This window comes from Mirounga angustirostris, unplaced genomic scaffold (assembly GCF_029215605.1).
Source record: "Mirounga angustirostris isolate CCGP_5_RB_7025 unplaced genomic scaffold, mMirAng1.0.hap1 SCAF_13, whole genome shotgun sequence".
Taxonomy (NCBI): Eukaryota; Metazoa; Chordata; class Mammalia; order Carnivora; family Phocidae; genus Mirounga; species Mirounga angustirostris.
The window spans coordinates 93,024,411-93,042,519 of record NW_026991721.1 but is presented as its reverse complement, the minus strand read 5'-3'; the positions used below and the strand labels follow the sequence as shown (position 1 = coordinate 93,042,519).

At 48.8% G+C, this 18,109-nt stretch overlaps 1 protein-coding gene across 1 annotated transcript in view; it reads left to right on the top strand.

Annotated features, from left to right (window-relative positions):
* The window catches only part of TECTA (tectorin alpha), a 69,584-nt gene that overhangs the window by 30,774 nt on the left and 20,701 nt on the right, over window positions 1-18,109 (top strand). Inside the window, exons 10-12 of the mRNA XM_064577320.1 lie at window positions 1,097-1,698; window positions 9,111-9,672; window positions 17,631-17,830. Of these exons, the coding sequence (XP_064433390.1) occupies window positions 1,097-1,698; window positions 9,111-9,672; window positions 17,631-17,830 (1,364 nt within the window). The remainder of the gene's footprint in view (window positions 1-1,096; window positions 1,699-9,110; window positions 9,673-17,630; window positions 17,831-18,109) is intronic.

Here is an 18,109-nt window from a genome sequence, read left to right as displayed (position 1 = left end):
CTCTGATTGACTTATTTTGCTTAGCATAATACCCTCTAGTTCCATCCACATCATTGCAAATGGCAAGATTTCAGGGTTTTTTGATGGGTGCATAATATTCCATTGTATATATGTACCACATCTTCTTTATCCATTCATCTGTCGATGGACATCTTGGCTCTTTCCACAGTTTGGCTATTGTGGACATTGCTGCTATAAACATTGGGGTGCACGTACCCCTTCGGATCCCTACGTTTGTATCTTTGGGGTATATACCCAGTAGTGCAAGTGAAGTGATCTTGACAGATGTGTAGGATTTGGCTTTGTGAGGCCCATCTGGCATGGGAAAGAATGTGAGCAAAGAAGGTGGGAGGGACCAGGGGCAGAAGGCGGTGAGGAGGTAGAAAAGGCCCGAGGGCACCAGGAGCCAAGAAATGAAAGACAAAGAGAAAGGCAATTTGTAGAGTAAAAATGCCTTCATAAAGTATATCCTACTAGAAGAAGTGTGAACAGGGGAAAGGTTTTCTATTTATTGAGACTCTACTGTAAACTTAATATATTAGGTCATTAATCCTCAGAACAACTGTGCTAGATAAGTATCATCTTTATTTAATAAAAGAAGAAACTGAGCTCCGAGGTGGTATCCACAGGTCTCTATGGACCCAAAGCACTGGTTCTTTCCGGGTCACTCTCCCTCCAGAGTCCTTGAGTCAGGGGACTTAGCGTTGGGAGATCCAGATTGGGATCTCTCTGGTACTTACGGGCTGGATTAGGTTAAGTCACTGAACTTGAGTTTCTCATCTGTAAGACAGAGATGAGAAGACTTTGCTTACCTCCCAGGCTGTTGAGTAAAGTCACGCCAAACTGTCTACAAGGATGCCTGGCATGTAGCAGGTGCTCACGGAGGCTCATAGTCTTGGGATCTTCTACACAGAAAGCTACGTGCCCCAGGAGCACAGGAGGGGTTCCCTGAGCCTCTGATCACCCCAAACGAGGATGACAGTAGCGCTGAGCCCACGGCGTTCACGTGCATACCACACGCATCTAGCGAGTGCACACACACTCTCTCTGCCCCCTGTCCCTTGCTCAAGCCTGTCTTCTCCTTGGCCACCCTCAGCTCTGGAATGCCCGGAGAACAGCCATTTCGAGGAGTGCGTGATGTGTGTGGAGACCTGTGAGACGCTGGCCCTGGGCCCCATCTGTGTGGACAGCTGCTCTGAGGGCTGTCGTTGTGACGAGGACTATGCCCTGCAAGGCAACCTGTGTGTCACCCGCAGCGAGTGCGGCTGCAACTTTGAGGGCCACCAGCTCGCCAGCAATGAGACCTTCTGGGTGGATGCGGACTGCCAGATCTTCTGCTCCTGCAACAGCGCAGACAACAAGGTCCACTGCGAGAGCATCCCGTGCAGGGGGGACGAGTACTGCCTGGAGGAGGGAGGCCTCTACTACTGTTGGCCCCGAATTGACGCCTCCTGCATTGTCTCGGGCTACGGCCACTACCTGACCTTTGATGGCTACCCCTTTGACTTCCAGACCAGCTGCCCCCTCATCCTGTGCACCACAGGAAGCAGGCCAAGCTCAGACACTTTGCCCACGTTTGTCGTCACGGCCAAGAACGAGGACCGGGACCCGTCGCTGGCCTTGTGGGTCAAGCAGGTGGACGTGACCGTGTTTGGCTACAGCATTGTGATCCACAGGGCCTACAAGCACACAGTGCTGGTGAGTAGTCAAGGCCAGACGGCAGGAAAGGAGTTGTGGGGATGTGAGCGTGGGGGTCCTGGGTCAGCGGGCCAGGCTGCAGCTGAACCGGGCTGGCCTGGGATCCTAGGAGAAGCCTAGGATGTTAGAGCAGAGAGGGACCCTGGAGATTCTCTTTATCTTACAGATAAGGACACTGAGCCTCAGAGACAAAAATGTTCTGCCCAAGGCACCGAATTGGGAGCAGAAATGGTACCCTTCCTCACGTAGCAGAGTATATTGGAGAGAGCACAGAGTGAGGTTCGAATCCCAGCTGGGCTGCCGCTGTGTGTCCTTGGGTGGTCACTCCATCTGCAAAAGAGAACACGTGCCTAGCACGGCTTAGATGCCTGTTAGTGGTACTACCGCCCGATCCACCTCCTTCCCTCTGTGGAGCCCAGGATGATAGTTCCCTGCTCTGGCCTCCTTCCCACCACTTCCTGGCTCCCCGTTGGCCCCCATGAGATCTGAGAGTTCAAGAGTCTTGCAGGCATCTGGAGCCCTCAGGGGCCTCCTACAATCTTCTACTTGGGCCTCAAATAGGAAGGAGTGAACTTTGTCACTCCCTTGATGAAGACAGGAGCAGATAGGGCTGGAGGAGCTCTGTGTGCTCACTGTCAGGCCTGAGGACATCAGCCCCCCGCAAAAGACCCAGCCCCTCCTTCCCCCGGGTCTTGCTTTGAGCGGAACCGGGAGCACTGACAAACCAGCCAGTGGCCCTGCTCTGAGGTTTGGGAGGGGCTGATACGGGGCGTGAGCCTCTTAGCACGATCCTCGATGATCTGTGGCGTAATTTATCTCTACGGGGACTCCTTTTCACCTTGTATACATTCTCTGAAAAATGCTGAGCTCTTACAGGGGAGTTCCCTGAGCAGCTCTCCAGATCTCTTTCCTTCCTTAGAATCGCCTTACCCTCCCTCTCTGACAGAAGCTTCTGAGCTTCCTAACTGCCTGCCCTTTCCCGTTTATCCGAAAATGTGCCTTCTTGGCATCTAAGGCAGGGGACTCACTGGGCCCATTCCTCTTCCCTTCCTTGGATATTATACCCAAACCCCTGACTGCTTTCCTCGATGCTTCCCAGAACTGTTGGTCCCTATACCCATGACTGCATGAATCGTATTGTCATTCCGGGGGCGGGGGGGTGCCCATATCCGACTGGCTCGGTACTAGTCGTGGGCTTCTTGAGGGCAGGAGCTCTGCCTAATTCATCTTTATGTGAAATGACTCTGATGTCAGGACAGTCAACACATTTGTCCAGGGGATGAATGAGATGACATAATAGCCCCTCTCTCCTACGGTCCCCAGGACTTACCATTTTGCTGCTGGCCATGTCCTCATCGATCTGTGGGATTAAATTGCCATGGAGGCAAGATAGGAAGACAGCAGGTGCCTTTCTTGTAGCCACATAAGGCTTCCCACAGATGTCTAGATAGCGGAGGCTGCCCATCACAGTAATGGTCCTCGATACCATTTTGTCATCGTATGTGTTAAAACAAACACATGGGTCATTTTGTTTTTCTCCTCATCTGATCTATTTCTACCCTTAGATTTATACCTTTTCATGCAGCTCCTTATCTCCTTGACATTCAACACCCTTCCATCATTCTACCTTTTAGGGTTTTTTTTTTTTTCTTCTTTTAAAAATATAATTTGCTCATAGGTCCTGTCTCATACAGGGTATTAGGAGATTGCATTTTCTGCCTCGTGTTCCGCACTCTTCGGCATTTAGGTGTATGGACCTCTGAGACTCGCAGGCAGTTTTCTGACCCAGTTATTTTCATAGGCAGACCACTGGAGCCTCGTGAATACTTCCTCTCTTTTGGACTGTCCCTGCTCTCTTTCCTGATGGCTGATTCCCCGCTCTCCCTGAGTGTCTCCCTCCCTTGCTCCCTGCTGTGGGGCCAAGGCCCTGATGGGTCAGCTCACCTTCCCGGCATATATCCTGCCCTGGTCTCGTGGGATGTGTTCATGGCGAAAGGCAAGATGGGCATCACACAGCTGGCTTCTTCCCCATTAAGTGATGGAGAGGGAAGAGAGTACTCATTTCCTGGGGCTGACATCACAAAGTATCACAGACTAGGTGGATTCAAGCAACAGCAAGTTAGTCTCTCCCAGTTCTGGAGGCTACGAATCCAAAATCAGCTCCTAGCTTCTGGTGGTTGTAGGCGATCGTTGCCCTGTGGCAGCATCACTGCTGTCCCCGCCTCATCTTCACGTGGCTTTCTGCCCTCTGCACCTTCTGTTTTCTGGGCCAAGTCACTCTCCTACTTTATGGACCCCAGTCTTTGGGTGTAGCACCCACCCTGATCCAGTATGACCTCATCTCAACGTGATGTACCTGCAAAGACCCTATTTCCAAATAAGGTCACCTTCTCAGGTATGGGGGGTGGTGGTGGTGGTTAAGACTTTAGCCTATCTTTTGGGGGGGCACAGCTCAACCCACAACAGGGAGTCAGTAATGGGCATCAAGGAGGAATTGATTAAAGGGGTGGAGGGGGGAGTCCTAGCCAGGGCATGTCTGTTTTTCTTTCTTTCTTTCTTTCTTTCTTTCTTTCTTTCTTTCTTTCTTTCTTTCTTTCTTTCTTTCTTTCTTTCTTTCTTTCTTTCTTTCTTTCAGATTTTATTTATTTGAGAGAGACAGAGGGAGAAAGAGAGCGCACACGAGCTCAAGCAGCAGGGAGGAGCATAAGGAGAAGGAGAAGCTGACTCCCTGCTCAGCAGGGAGCCCAACGTGGGGCTTGATCTCAGGATCCTGGGATCACGACCTGAGCTGAAGTCAAACGTTTAACCGACTGAGCCACCAGGCACTCCCAGGGTCCATCTTTCTAAGTCACCCAGAAGTCCTAAGTGCTCAAGTTGCAAACAGTGTATAGCTTGCAAATCTCTGATATGAAGATCGAGTTCAGGATGCTTGAAGGTTCTTTTCTTTGGGGGCCTGAGGGATAGATTTTAGCATTTACTTTGAATTATTAATATGCATTACAGGATCTGCTTGTTCAATAATTTGCATTTGTTTTTCCCGTGATGTTATTATTAGTCACCATCTCTCCCGGAGACAAGAATAATGACCATCACAATGACAGTGTGCAGTGAAGTGTTGGGGGAAACACAGCAGGGGCCCCCAGGTTACTGCTGGCGCTCCCAGAACTGGAGGTGTCATGGAAGTGATTCCTTGGGACGCAGGGTCCCTCTATGACTCTGACCTTGCCTTGCACTAAGCAGTACTGAAGGATGTAGGGAAACCACTAAGACAAGGGATGCTAGAAATAAACGTGCTATCTATATCCCAGAGAGGGTCATGGGGTTGAGCAGCAGAAGGCGAGCCACTCCTGGGGGCACCACAGCAGTCCACGTCCCAGCCATCCATGGCCAGAGCTCCGCAGAGACGGGCTTTCCCCTGCCGTGGCCTCTGGGCTTCAGCACAACCAGGAGCTTCGTGGACCAGGACAAGGGGAAGACTGTCAGGATCTTCACAGCCAGTGTCTCTATTTACTGGCAATCCTGTGGCCACCAGAGAAGAGAGAGGGTTTGAGCATCACCCCGGCTCAGGTTAGTTTGATGGGCTTATATTGAGGCCCATTCTGTGCCAAGCTCTGGGGATAGCAGAATGAATCAGACATGACCTCTGTCCCAAGAGAACTCAGAGTCTAGCAGCAGAAACAGACGTGTTAGCAGGTTATCTGGATGTAATGGGAAGCACTCCAAAAATGTGCCATGTGGAGGGTCATGAGCCCACAGGTTGCCTCCACCAGCCTCGGGGGCTTCCGGGAAGGCTTTCTGGAAGAGGTAACCCAGAGCTTAGCCTTAAAGGAGTATGTCAGGCAGGCTGAGAATGAGATAAAAGCATTCTAGGAAAAGAAAACAAAGTGTGGGGGGCGAGGAGACCTCAGGACAGCTGGAGAAGCTATAGGAGCAGATCAGGGCCAGTTGCATAAAGGAAAGGTCTCTGCTAAAGATCTGGTATGTGGTCTTATTCCTAATGCTTAAGTATTTGCAATACATTTCCTGACACTCATCCCCACGCAATGTTCTCTTTCTCCTCTGTGCCTTCCTGCTCCAGTCATCAGGCTCTGCTTCATACCAACCTCTTCCTTTTGGGGTCTCCTCTCCCTCTGCTTCCTCTTTCCCTCCGTTTGTCACTCACAAAGAGAGACAGTACAGCAGGGCTGGGATGGAGGTGGCATTCGTGGGGCTTCAGAGGCAAAGAGAAGCCGAGCTTGCCTGTCTGAGTTGGAGGAGGTTCCTTTCTCAGGGTGCTCCTGGGCAGTGACAATTTGCAAGCCCTTTGGCTTGAATCTGATCCTATTGCCTTCCCCCAAGGTATGGCCTCCTGCTTGGCACCCCGCGGACAAGAATGCAGAATGCAAGGAAACACAGGAGGAAAAGCAGGCTGGTACTTGTGAGCCTTTAGAGGCACAGCTTTTAGTTTACTGGTGTGGGTCTCCCCTTCCCTCCATGACCTTCCGCATCTGTGATCTGTGTCTGCACGGGGACCACATCGCCACCTCTGGGTCTCTTGGTTGAGAAAGTTGTGCTCCCCAGGCATAATCTCCCTCCTCCTCCGTCCTCCTGCACTCCTGAAATGACCTGTCACACCATCCTCTTCACCTCCCCCCTTCCAGGTGCAGAGAATGAGACATCCCCTCCCCTCCACAGCCACTCCCACCTGTCCATCTCTGTTTTGCCTCTCGGGGATCTTGCCTGTCTGTCATCTTCTCTCCCTCCTGTGTTAGTTAGGTCCTTCTCTTCGACCCATAAACATGTTCATTCGAAAGCAAACCTTGACGCCCATTCACCACCGGCTTCTACTCAGTCCCTCTCCTCCCCTTCCTTTCTAGTTTCTTGGAAAGAGAGATCTTCCTGGAAGATCTGCTTCCATAGCTCCGATTTGCTGTTGAACTGTGCCATCTGACTTCTGGTCTCCTCACTCTACTCAAGTTCTCTTATGAAGGCACCAGTGGCTACTTCTCTGCAAAGTGAGGGGGTCTTTGTCAGGTGTGATCTCATGGCCTCTGTCAGGTGTGATATTGTGTACAAGGCCTTCCATGATCCAGGCCCTCCCCACCTCCCCATCTTTACGTCCCACCATTCCCAAGGCCATATTTTATGCTCTAGCAGCACTAATTTGCTGTGGTTCTTCCTATTTATTAGGCTTTTTCTCTCCAGTTTGACCTGTGCTTAGGCTGTGCCCTTTTCTTGGGATTCCCTATTCTTCATCTCATTCCTCCTCGACTGGCCAACACTACTCATCCTTTAGGACCAGGTGTGTGTGTGTATCATCTTTTGCAGGCATGCCTGATTCTGTCCCCAGGCTGAGTCTGGTGCTGTGCATCTATTTATCTTTATCATTGCTTTTATCAGATGATGTTTTTAGTATTGATTTAGGTACTTCTCTCTGCCACATGAGTGTGACTAGGGGAAGGGCCCTGTGCTTTATTCCAGCATTTAGCACAGTGCATGGCACACAATGGTGCCAAATGAATAAATAAATTCTGCCTAGATAAATAGTCATAGAAGAGGAGATAGTTGACTTGCAATGTGAAGCGTGAACATCGCCCCATAGAGAGGGAGGACAAGGGGAAGGGCATCATTGCTGGGTTAGGTCAGGTTCCCTAGAGGCAGAGTCTGAGCTGGGGATCCTTAGGAAAGTGGGGGATGCCCCAGGGGAAGAGAGCTCAGCAAGAACGAGGTCTGAGCTGGAGACCAGATTCAGCCTGGGCCACCAGGAGCTCTGGCACATGACCTGCATACAGAGTTGGTCCCCTGGTCCCCTGTGTGGGTTTGTCATTGGCCAAGAGCTACCCTTGGAGTGGAGGGGGGCAATGGAGTGGGGTCATAATCCTCTGGGCTTCCAATCAGCCAAGACCAGCTGTGAGTTATCATTAGCCCATAGTCACGGTGGCTGAGGATGAGGGCCCCGGGCAGGATCCAGAAAGCACCATCACACTTTCAGCAAAGAAAATGGCACAACTTGGTCCATTTGGGGAACTGCAAAGTGTTGAGTATTGCTGGACTAGGAGAAGTAAGTGAGTTGGGTCTGAGAGATGTGGGGGCAGCTCCTGGAGAGCCCTTTGTGATCTGCCGAGTGTATGAGACATTTTACTCAAGCCGTGGAGAGGGTATTGGATTAATGGCTTTCAATTGCATTAAAAGATGCTGGAGTGGCAGTGGAGAGTGAAGGGAGGAGAGGGGCAATACCAGAGCAGAAGACCAGTCAGGAGAATATGCAGTAGTCAAGGTGAAGGTGGTGAGGGTCTGAACCACAGCAGTAGCCGTGGGGATGGGGGCTGTCGGATACAAGAGAGATTAAGGTCAAAAGGGAAGGCGTTTCTAGTCAGGGAGCAGTGTTGGCAGCCACCTATCTCTCTGGAGAGGGAGGCCTGCTCTCCTGGCCCTTACAGTAGTCTTATTTCCTATCAGGTACCCACCCAGGCCAGGGCTATAGGATTTGGCTCATCTGAATCGAAACAGGGCAGTGCAAGGGCAATGCACTTCCAAGGTTGTATGTTAAGGGATTTCCTTGTTTTACGAATGAAAAATACATGAGGGGAACCATGTGTCAAGGGCCCGCTCAGCATGAGGCATTGTGCTGGGCACCCAGCAGGGAGCGAGGGGAAGATTGAGATAAAGATCAATAAAGTGTGGTTCCTGCCCTCAAGTTGCTCATGGTCTTGTAGGTGAGACAGAAATGTAGACAACTAACCATAATATAAGGCAGATTGTGATGCGTGCTTCCACAGCAGTGCACACGTGCTTGATCTTGGCCAAAGGTGAAAAGGAACACTAGTATAAATAACATTCTGGCTGCCCAGATGAGGGAGTGATTAATTCTCACCACAGGCTCCAACAGTCTTGCTTTACAGAAGAGGCGACATCAGAGCAGGGTCTGGGGGCAGAGAGGGCGGTTGACGGGTGAGGAATGGCATCCTAGGTAGAAGGACCAGCAAAGGCAAGTCATTCTTTAGGGGGTGGAAAAAAACAATCTCAAAGGAATGAATAAACTGGGGTTTACCTAAAACAAATCCACAATACAGCTGGAAATAGAAACACCAGAGTTCTACATTTTGGTATTTTAGTCTAAACTTTAATTGAATTCTTATTACCCTCTCATTACCTTGGAGAAAACAGTTTAAACTCCTGGGGGGAAATAATGCCATGTAAACAGAAGGCACGGAAATAAAGAGGTATATTAGTGTTACAAAGGATAGTCATTTAAGTCTGTTCGGATCCTAATAATAATAGTTGACTGATATAAACGACACTACTTGCCAAGATTACGTTCAACCTGCTCCGACCCCCCTCTGGGGCTGCCACTCTCGAGACAGCTCGTCCGGAGAGGTGGGTGTTCTCTGGGCCAACCGTGTTTCTCTCCCGCAACCCTCTCTCTCCTGTAGGTCAACAATGAACGCTTGTATCTGCCTCTGAAGCTGGGACAAGGGAAAATAAATATCTTTTCCTTTGGCTTCCACGTGGTGGTGGAGACAGAGTTCGGCCTCAAGGTCGTGTATGACTGGAAGAGCTTCCTGTCGGTCACAGTCCCCCGGAGCATGCAGAATGGCACGGTCGGCCTGTGTGGCCGCTATAACAGCAACCCCGAAGATGATCTGGAGATGCCCATGGGTCTGCTTGCTTCCAGCGTCAGTGAGTTTGGGCAGAGCTGGGTGAAGAGGGACACCTTCTGCCAGGTTGGCTGCGGGGACCGCTGCCCTTCATGCGCCAAGGTGGAAGCGTTCTCCAAGGTGCAGCAGCTGTGCAGCCTGATCCCCAACCAGAACGCCGGCTTCGCCAAGTGTCACAGCAAAGTGAACCCCGCCTTCTTCTACAAGAACTGCCTGTTTGACTCTTGCATCGATGGGGGCGCGGTGCAGACCGCCTGCAGCTGGCTGCAGAACTACGCCAGCACCTGCCAGACTCAGGGGATCGCCGTGACCGGCTGGAGGAATTACACGTCCTGCTGTGAGTCCTTCCCCCTCCCTCTCTCCTCAGTTGCTGTGGGCGGGCCACTATTCCAGCTCCACAGAAGTCCACGGAGCAGAGCCCTCTAAGGATATGCACTTGGAATTGAATCTGACCTCTGAAACAAGATGTGTAACCTCCCAGAGCCTCCATTTCCTTATCTGTAAAATGGGAATAATATCCCTTATTTCATGTGTTGCTCTGGAGACGAAATAAGATCGCGTGCATAAAGCACAGAGCACCGTATATGGCATTTAGACTCGGCAAGGGCACAGCAATTTTAAGAAAGGACTAATGGGGGGAAGAGTTAGTTAGTAGGCTCGTTTGTTCGAGAACCTCATGGGCCCATCACGGCGCTTGTCATTTACATGCTTTCTCTAAGTGTGCTATTCTGTTGGATTCATATATGTCAAGTGTCCGTCTTTGTGTTTACGAAACATAGCAGAATGTTAAAAGCATGAGAAGGAGAATTAGAGCCCCTGGATTCTAGCTTTGCTCGGTCCTTAAGTGTTGGTGTGACCTGGGAGCAATTTGCTTTTCCTCCCTGGTTCTTAGTTTCCCCCTGATGATGCTTTGATAATGCCGCTGCCTCCACCCTTTATGCTACAGAAACATCCAGAGGATCAAATTAGGTAGTTGAAAGCATAACACACTGTTCGCATGCCAAGTGGTGTTGCTGTTATATTAACGGTTTGCTCTGAGCCAAGCCCAGTGCTAAACGCTTTATCAACATTATCTCGTTTATTCTCCTCAATAACCCAATTAGTCAGGGAGAAACAGAGACTCAGAGGAGTTAAATAACTTGCCTAAGGTCATACAATCTCAGTGGCAAAGTCAGGATTCGACCTTCTAACCCCAAAGCTCAGGCTGTCAACTCATATACATTGTACTGGTGTTATGTACTAGAATAATTTGTCTGCATTGAGCACATCATAATAGGAAAAGATTGGGCAGAGGAACCCCTAGTGGTCTTTGGCCGGTCTGCCGTGGTCCATTTTCCCATCTCGATCTCATTAGCGACAGCAAATTTCTTCTAGGCCTAAGTGTATGAAAAGGTTACAAATGGATGCTGAACGCACAGAACTCTAAATAAGTGATCCAGTGGGGGTCCCAAAGAATAAACTCCCTTTCCTTCCTGGAAAAGGGGTGATTTCGATGAAAACCCAGAACCAGGGTTGTAGTTTAATGTTCCCACGGCTGGTTTACATCCCACATAATTGGATTCATGCAGATTGGGGGGGGGGGGGGAGGGAAGGACGGGAGGAAGTAGAGAGAGAGAGAGAAAGATGCTAATACCATTTCAGCCAGGCTTGGTCTCTGAGTGAGAGGTTGTGGGGATGATGCCAGCAGGAGTCACTGTCCTGGACGAATTGTCCTCTGGTGACTGCAGTGAAATAAATATGCTTGTAAAAAAGTCAGGGTCTGGATAAGTCCCCAGAGCTACTCTGGATTCATTGGGGTCAGCACGGGGGTAGCCAGAGAGCTTGCCTTCACCTAAATCAGAAAACCGGGCTTTGGACCCGGGGACCTAGATATCTTGTGGGATGGGGAAACTCCATTGGGAAAGAGACTGCCTGCTTCCTCCTGAGACTTTCTGTAAGGAGTTCTCTCTTTTCCTGTAGCCAGGTCGTGGTGGTTGAACTACTCCCTGGGGCGGCTGGGATGGGGGTCAGGACACAGTGGACGCCAAAAACCATTGCTTCTAGCTGCCATGCACAGGGAAATCATAGGCAAGAACTGTTTGTAGAGGGGGGTAATGTCAAGAACTCTCACCTTAAATGACAGTGCTCAATTGTTGTCACTCACGGGAAGGAAAAGGAATTGTGTTGGGAAGCCTCTTCCTTACCCGGGAGGAAGAAAATGCCCCTACCTCTATCAAGCTTGGACCCATAGGGCTAAAAATGGTGCAGGATTGGGAAACAGTTTTGAAAAGGAAGACTCTGTAGGGTATGAAGACCATTTTTTCTTGTTCTTCTGCCTCTCCACCAGCAACCCTTCCCTCTCCCCTCCTCAAGTTCTACACAGACATGGGTTGCCTCCTTTATATATAGTAATGGGGAGCTCTATCCAAGGCACTCAAAGCAGAGTCTGTCCTGCTTCACCCTTGGCCTTGGGCCCCATCCCTGCCTAGACCAGCTGCCTGCCAGCAGGGCTGAGGCTAGGATGCATGAGGGCCAGTTAGACCTCCCCCGACCTTGGCATTTCAGGATGGGGGCAAAGATCCGAAAAAGAGTTCCTGAGGAGATAGATGCTTGTAGTGATTGGGGAAAAAAAAGAAATGCTAAAATAAGAGAAAAATTATACTTTAAAGAAGGTATGTGGGTGGGGATGGGGGGGCGGGCACAGTTGGAGGCAGCTGAGTTTTCCATTTTGAATTTCAGAAGCAGAGAAAAGCTGCAGGAGACTGAGTTCTAACCCAGCCGTTCCATCTGAGAGACTGGTGAACACAGAAAGCCTGTCTTCAACAGGGTCTGTGACCACAGGGGATGTGGCATGAACGTCTGAGAAGTGAGGGCAGGCTTCACATCCCCCCGCCCCCCAAGAATTAGTCCAATTCAACACTCACATGTCGAGATACGAGACATGGTGTTTTCAGGAGGAAAACGGGGTAGTCCGGAACTGTCAAACTTACCCCTTATTGGTGACAAGGCAGAGTGCTGTTGTTTTTCAATGATATTGGCTGTTCCTATCAATGGGATAATTTATTACCCAATTACCATATTTGTGAATGCTTTGGAAAACTTCACCCAAGTTGAACAAATAGGTTTAGAAGGGGAGAGGGAGGTCCGTTGTCTTAATTACTAACCCCTCCTTAAAATTCATTCAGCTGAGTCTGTCATTCTTCAGCCCCTTAATGGGGGACTTAAATTAGCGTTGTAGATGGTGAGAGTACAGTAAGCCACAGGAGAGGAAATCATCAATGCCTAACACTGACTTGTGCCCGGCACTGTTCTAAGTGCGACATGAGTCCTCGCTTGTAGTCTCCGCCCAGTCATCCCGTAAAGCAGGTGCCATTAAGAGTCTCATTTTCTTTTCTTTTTTTTTTTTTAAGATTTTATTTATTTTTTTGAGAGAGAGAGAGAATGAGAGAGAGAGAGCACAAGAGAGGGGAGCGGGAGAGGGAGAAGCAGACTCCCCGCCGAGCAGGGAGCCCGACGTGGGACTCGATCCTAGGACTCCAGGATCATGACCTGAGCCGAAAGCAGTTGCTTAACCAACTGAGCCACCCAGGCGCCCAAAAGTCTCATTTTCTAGAGGAGGAAAGTGAAGCTCTGAGAAAGGTCGGAACTTTCCCAAGAAAAGCGGCTCCTGGCAGTGCTCTTTCTGCTGGGTGGTGCTGCCTCTCTGACCCTGGGCAGACCACGGACCCTGGGGACGCCCCCCCCCCGATGCTGCAGGGGAGTGTACAGGACCTCTGTACAAGATCAGGTCTGTGGGCGTGTCTTCCAACTTTGGTGGGCCACTGTGAGGATTAAGTGGGATGATGTCTCATAACCCATGCCACCCCACGCTTGACACCTGGTGAGTGCTCAGTCAGAGCTGAGTATCATTTTCATTTTCCCTTTCTTATTCAGAGTCCTGGATCCCAAGTCCGGTCATTAGGGGTTCTCTTACAGATTTCTCTGCAGATCCAATAAATTCTTGTTGAATAAATTCTTCTCCTACTACAACTGTTCCCACTATTAATAGCAGACGCTGTTGTTGAAGTACCAGGCAGTGGACTAGGAGCTGTGCAAAATACACCTCATTTTATCTTAACAACTACTTGGTGAGGGAGATATTATCTGCACTTGACAGAGGAGGAAATGGGTTTCGAGAGAGTAGGTAACCTGCCCAGGTGACAGCGCTAGTTAGTGGCAGATCCAGGACTCAAACCACTCAGCCCAATTCCACAGCCCTTGTCCACTGCATTGTACCGCATCGCTTTTCGGGGGGATCCGTCGTCCTGCCCCCGCCGAGGCACAAAGGCTAAAGAAATCAGTGTACCGGCCCCAACAATAGTCACATTCATGACCACAGTGGAAATCCAGGGGTAGAGCTATCATCCCCCATAGCTCTCGGTACTTCATTTGGGTGGAGAAAATCAGTATTAGGAGTTTTAAAGTTTGTTCTCAAGAATCAAATGTTTATTAACCCTACCTGCCCTGTTCTCAGGACTCTTTTGGGTGCCACGGAAGAATCCGAGGTGCAAAATAGGTTATAGTCCAGTTGGGGAAATGGGACCAGCATACTTGGAACAATGGGCATCTCTAAATAGCTGGTGTATCTTCTCAGATATTAAAATGTATTGTAGAGCTTCAGTAACAAAACCAAGTTAACACTGGGACATGAATAGAAAGATGAACCAGTGGGAAGATGAGAAAAATCCAGAAATAGGGCCCAAACACTAAAGAGAAATTAGTATTCCATAAAGCTGGTATTTCAAATTACTGGGGGAAACAAAATGTATTCTTTAATAAATAGGCAAGGAACAAAGGACAAGAAGAAGGGGGGGGGAATTGCTAAATCCCCGCTTTACTTCTCACTCAAAAATAAAATCCAGACAGAACCAGGATCAAACATAAAAATGTCAGTTATAACAGTACTAGGAGAAGACAAAGGCATTTTTGTTTTGTATTTGTTAATCTTGCAGTAGAGAGGGCCTTTCTAAGCAAAACGCCCAAAGCCAGAAGAAAAACCTCATAAATTCGACAACTTTAAAAATTTAAATTTCCACACGGCAAAAACAATCGAATACAGGTCCCCCCCCCAAAAAAGAAGAAGCAATTTAAAAGCCAAACAGTAAATACTTTGTAACACATGACAGACAGAAGTCTATTTTTAATTTTTAAAAAGCTTTTACAATGTAGTAAGAAAAAAATTCAACACCAAAAATGCGCAGGAGGACACAGAAAGGCAGTTCACGGAAGAAGACATACAAATGGATTATAAGCAAGTGAAAAGCTGATCAGCCTCATGAAGAACTGCAAACTAAGTAAGGATATAGTGGGGTTTTTTTCAATTTTTTTTATTGCGGTAAAATACACAGAACATGAAATTTATGTTCTGAACCATTTTTAAGCTTACAGTTCCGTGACATTAAGTACTCAACATTGTTGCATTCACATTGTTGTGCAACCTCCACCACCATCACTCCCCAGAACTCTTTTTATCTGGCAACACTGAAGCTCTGTACTCATGACACACGAACTCCTCACGCCCCACCCACCCCAGCCCCTGGCAGCCGACTGTTCTGTTTTCTGTCGCTATGAACTTGAAGACTTCCGGTACCTCCTCTATGTGGACTCACACAGCATCTGTCTTTTGTGGGTGGCTTATTTCACTTAGCATAATATCCTCAAGGTTCATTCATGTTGCGGTACATTGCAGAATCTCCTTCCTTTTTTAAGGCTGACTAATATTCCATTGGGTATGTATAGACCACATTGGCTTATCCATTCATCCATCCAGCAATGCCTGGAGTGCTTTCATGTTTTTGCTCTTGTGAAAAATGCTGCTATGAACATAAGCATATAAAGGTCTCTTTGAGGAACTTCTTTCCAATTTTTTGAGCATATATCTAGAAGTGGAATTGCTGGATCCCATGATAATTCTATTTTTAATTTTTTGAGGAACTGCCATATTGCTTCCCACAGCAGCTGTACCATTTCCATTCCCACCAAAGTGCACAAGGGTTCCAATTTCTCCGCACCTTTGCCAACACCGGGTTCTCTGAGTTTTTTAAATAGTAGCCATCCTACTGAGTGTGAAGTGGTTTTTCATTGTAGTTTTGATCTTTATTTCCCTGATGATTAGTGATGTTAAACATATTTCCATGTGCTTACTGGCCATTCATATATCATCCTCTCTGGAGAAATGTCTATTCAAGTCATTTGTCTATTTTTTTTTTTTAAGATTTTATCTATTTATTTGAGAAGAATGAGATAGAGAGAGAGAACATGAGAGGGAGGAGGGTCAGAGGGAGAAGCAGACTCCCTGCCGAGCAGGGAGCCCGATGCGGGACTCGATCCCGGGACTCCGGGACCATGACCTGAGCCGAAGGCAGTCGCTTAACCAACTGAGCCACCCAGGCGCCCCATTTGTCTATTTTTGAATCGAGTTTTTGTTGTGGTGGTTGTGTTGAGTTTTACGAGTTCTTTATATATTCTGGGTAGTAATCCCATATATATGTGTGTGTGTGTGCGGGATTGGGATATGTATATGTCATATTTATGTATGACATTTAACCTTTCGCATTTCCCAGGGTCAGAAGGTTTGGTGCTAAACAGTCAGCGAGGATGTGCGAAAATAAACCTCCTCATGTAGCACTGGCAGGAGGATGAATTGGCACAGCCTCTTTATAGGGCCATTCGGTTGCATCTATCAAAAATTTAAACGTACAAACCCTTTGACCCAGCAATTCCACTTCCAGGATTTTATTATACAGAATCATTTACTCATGAGGTCAAAGATATATGTCTACGGATGTTCACTGCAGCATCATCATAAACATAGAAAATATACATACCAGGTAGCAGTGCAAAAACCGTAATTCAAGGGTAATGGAAGGAATACCATCATGAAAAAGCAATGAGCGGGAATATATGTATATTATGCTCCTATTCATGTGAAAAAAATGGGAATGGAATACACACATGCATGCACGTGCACGTGCGCATACACACACACACACACACACACACACCCCTGGGTACTTGTATATGCATAGAAGATTTCTAGAAGATTCAACTCTAATTGTTACCGGAGGTTGCTTTTCTGTTGCACTTTTACTTGTATGGCTTACATTGTCTACCACAGGCAGGTAGTACCTTTTAAATTAAATAATATATATAGTAGATCGTGATATTGGTTACATGAATCTATACATGTAAAATCCATAGAACTGTGCACCCAAAAAGTCCATTTTTACCATTAAGTAATATAAAAAATAAAATGTGCCCCAAATGTGTACTGCATATGGTATAGAGAAGTTCCAGCATAATAGTACTCATGTTTTTCATTTACACTGATTAAAGTAATAGCCTCTATAGATCGGAGGGGGAAGCGAACCATGAGAGACGATGGACTCCCTAGAACTTTTAAGCAAACCTGTCTTTAGTGATTGGCTAACACTGAACACTTATGTGCTAAGCGCTGTTCCAGCCAGGCAGGCTCACATGATTCCTCCCCCCACCCCAGCCATGAAGTAGGTGCTGTAAGTATGTGCATTTCACAGGGAAGGAGCTGGGGCCCAGAGAGGCTAAGTAACTGGCTCCAGTCTCCTGCAGCTGGCTCCAGAGTCATGCTCTTCACCAGGACCCTAACTGCCTTCCCTAAGAGCATCCACGCGCATTTGAAAATGGTAGAACATAGTTCACACACACACTCACACATACACACAACACACACTTGCCTCCTCAGAAATCCAGGGGCCCAGGGGCCCCTTTTTGGACAGTCTATGCACACCTGGTTTAGAAAAGATTCTGGGGAAGTTCTGGGGTGAAGGCGAGTTGCCATTGGTGTAAGGGTGGGGGGAGCTTTGCCAATAAGAGGGTCTCCACCTAGGACTTGAAGAGTGGGGAATTTGGGGAGGCCTAGAGGACGAGGAGGGCATGCACAAGGGAGACCAATATGAGCCAGGGTCTAAAAGCGGCCATGAGGGGTGCCCGACTGAAGTCGAGATGCATGTCGGGAGGTGGGGTGAAGGTTGCAGGTCAGAGCGCACCTCAAAAAAACACAGCTGAGCAAAAGACAAAGATTATGTGAGGGAACTCCAGTAACCTCATCCGCTCTGTGGTCCATCGTTTAAGCAGGAATGAGTCGGATGGAGGCTTTCCAGAAACAGAGGGAGTCGTAGTGAGAAAGTGAGGCAGCTCACCCCCCGCCAGGCCTCCCTGAGTGGGGGAAGCCGTGGCCGGAAGGAAACCATGCACGGTCCTTGTGAGCGGGCGAGGCCTGACGTGTGTCTTGTGTTCCAGCCGTCACCTGCCCTCCCAACAGCCACTATGAGAGCTGCGTGAGTCTGTGCCAACCACGCTGTGCCGCCATCCGCCTCAAGAGCGACTGCAACCACTACTGCGTGGAGGGCTGTCAGTGTGACGCGGGCTACGTCCTCAATGGCAAGAGCTGCATCCCGCCCCACAGCTGCGGCTGCTACTCGGACGGCAAATACTACGAGGTAGGCGGCCCAGCCCTGCCCGTCCCTCCTTGCCAGCTCAGATTTCCCTCCAACCCCAAGAGCTTGGTCACGGTTGACCAGTCCTCCCCCTTGGTTAGGAAAAGAGGGTGCTTGTCTGCAGGGAGGTGGGACAGGGCAAGGAGGCTAAGGAGAGGTCGGGTGAGGCCCTTGCTCACTGAGGAGCAGATGAGGAAACGTGCTTGGGCCTCAGTCCCTTCCTGTCCTTGGCATTGGGAGGCCCCCTACACTTGCCCGCGCTCTCCACTAGCATTTGCGTCT